Source organism: Gavialis gangeticus, unplaced genomic scaffold (genome assembly GCF_001723915.1).
Source record: "Gavialis gangeticus isolate Ggan-Ray unplaced genomic scaffold, GavGan_comp1, whole genome shotgun sequence".
In the NCBI taxonomy this organism is placed as follows: domain Eukaryota; kingdom Metazoa; phylum Chordata; order Crocodylia; family Gavialidae; genus Gavialis; species Gavialis gangeticus.
This window is the reverse complement of record NW_017728994.1, coordinates 65559424-65561326: the sequence shown is the minus strand read 5'-3', so window position 1 is coordinate 65561326 and position 1903 is coordinate 65559424. Positions and strand designations below refer to the sequence as shown.

Sequence of the window (1903 nt, the reverse complement as noted above, 5' to 3'; positions counted from 1 at the left end):
GTCCTCTAATGAACGTAGGGGACCATGTGAGTATATACTTCCCTATATATAGCCAGCCAGTGGGAGGTGGGGTGGGGAGGGGAGCTCTTGCCTTCTGTTTAAAAAATGTAAGACGAATGAGCTTTGTGTTTCTTTCTTCCTAGATAATATATGATGGAAGCTTGGCTAGTTTGCTTGATAGATTGCTGGCTTTTCCTTCCTGAATCTTGTAGTTAATTACGTGCGTCTTTCTGGCAATGTCCTAAGATTGCATTCATATTCTGATTGTCCCTTACCAGCCAAACCTGTGGTCAAGATTTCTGGGGTATTGCTTGTTTCACTGTCCTTTGTGGTGGCGGTAGGAGCAGAGAAAGAATCTGTGGACTCCGTAGCACCTGTTAGAAGGCTGAAGAATTTAACTAAGTGGGAAGCAAGCCCTCTTTCTACAATGGAAGCTAAATTACTTGAGTGTTTGACGGAAGGCCTGCTTCCAGCAAGTTAATTGCATACATCATTCTGGCATTTTTCTTGAATGCCAATAATGCCCTGTTTCTTACCATTCAGTACCGTAGTCAAGGGCTCTGGGGTGGAGGTTGCTTTACTCTCCTCTGTGGTGGAAGTGGAAGCAGAGGCTGAATCTGTGGCCCCTCCAATGCCTGTTAGAAGTTTGAGGAATATCATTGTTAAACATCACTGGCATGTAGCACTGAAAACTAGAATTGGGTGGTTGAATAAGTTTTTAGATTCCAGACTTTGTAGACACGTGTGGCAATGTGCTAGCCCCTAATTAGTGGTAAGATAGGTCAGAATTGCATCTTCAGGTTAATAAGCATTTAGTATTCCTCTTATATTTATAGGCAAGTTCAGAGATTGTTCATACAATCAATGTAGAACTGGAACAAGAGTTAAGTGGGTTTAATAATTTTTGTTTATTCTTCTTCAGCACTTCCCAGACCATCTCAAAATACAACATGTTGATGTGGTTTATATTCTTAGCTCCTTACAGAAAGGACTGTAAGTAAAACACCAAGAGGGTTCTAGCCCTAGGAAGTAGTAGACTGGTAGATAACCATACACAATCACCACCTGTCTTTGATTTGAATATGCCCCAATGATTTCAGATGTTGTAGCCATCTGGAAAATAGGGGGTCCTGAAATGCAAGAGTAATGCAAGAAAGTTGCCTGGACAAATACATTAGGGCATTCTTGGATATAGGAAGGTAAATGTCTGATACAATTCATGAGCCTTGACTTATCACATACTACAAGAATTGTGTGTTCAGCATGTGTTAATATATAAGAATATATTTACAAACCCAAACAATTCATGCCATCGCACACTGATACTAATTTTAGAATAGGAAAAGTAAACTTACTTAAAGAAAAATAAAATTTGACATGGAAATTAAGTTACTAGTCAATCCAGCCACATATTTAATATTTAGTATATGACTATCTAGCATTTCATTTGTCTACAGTATTAATTTGAATCTTAGTTTATGTTCCTGTGACCTCAGAGAAGATGCCAATTTTCTTATCCAGCCCAAACCTTCTTGTTATAAGTTCTGAAAACATAATCCGTCACTTTTTTCTTTTTTTTTGGATATTAAAAAGCTCAATCCTGAGATCTTTATGTGGCATTATTATTCTTACCAAACATGCAGAAATAAAATATCCTTTTGGTTGCCTTTATTCAGAAGCTATATTTTAACTTTTCATCCTCATTTTTTTTGCTTCTTCCTAGATACTCTTGTCAATTTTTGTAATACTTTCACAAAATGCTGGGTGCTTTTCTTAAAGGTCAATATTTAATACTTCATGAAATAACACTCTCATAAGTCTTGAAGAACCTAGCTGTACTGTACAACAATGTACATGTGATGGGGCATGTCTACATGTGCATTAAGAAAAGTTCATTAATGTA

General features: G+C 37.3%; 1 protein-coding gene across 1 annotated transcript in view; it reads right to left on the bottom strand.

Annotated features, from left to right (window-relative positions):
* Positions 1 to 1903, bottom strand: part of CUZD1 (CUB and zona pellucida like domains 1) — a 161927-nt gene that overhangs the window by 74067 nt on the left and 85957 nt on the right. Inside the window, 2 exon segments of the mRNA XM_019502173.1 lie at positions 276 to 374; positions 537 to 635. Of these exon segments, the coding sequence (XP_019357718.1) occupies positions 276 to 374; positions 537 to 635 (198 nt within the window).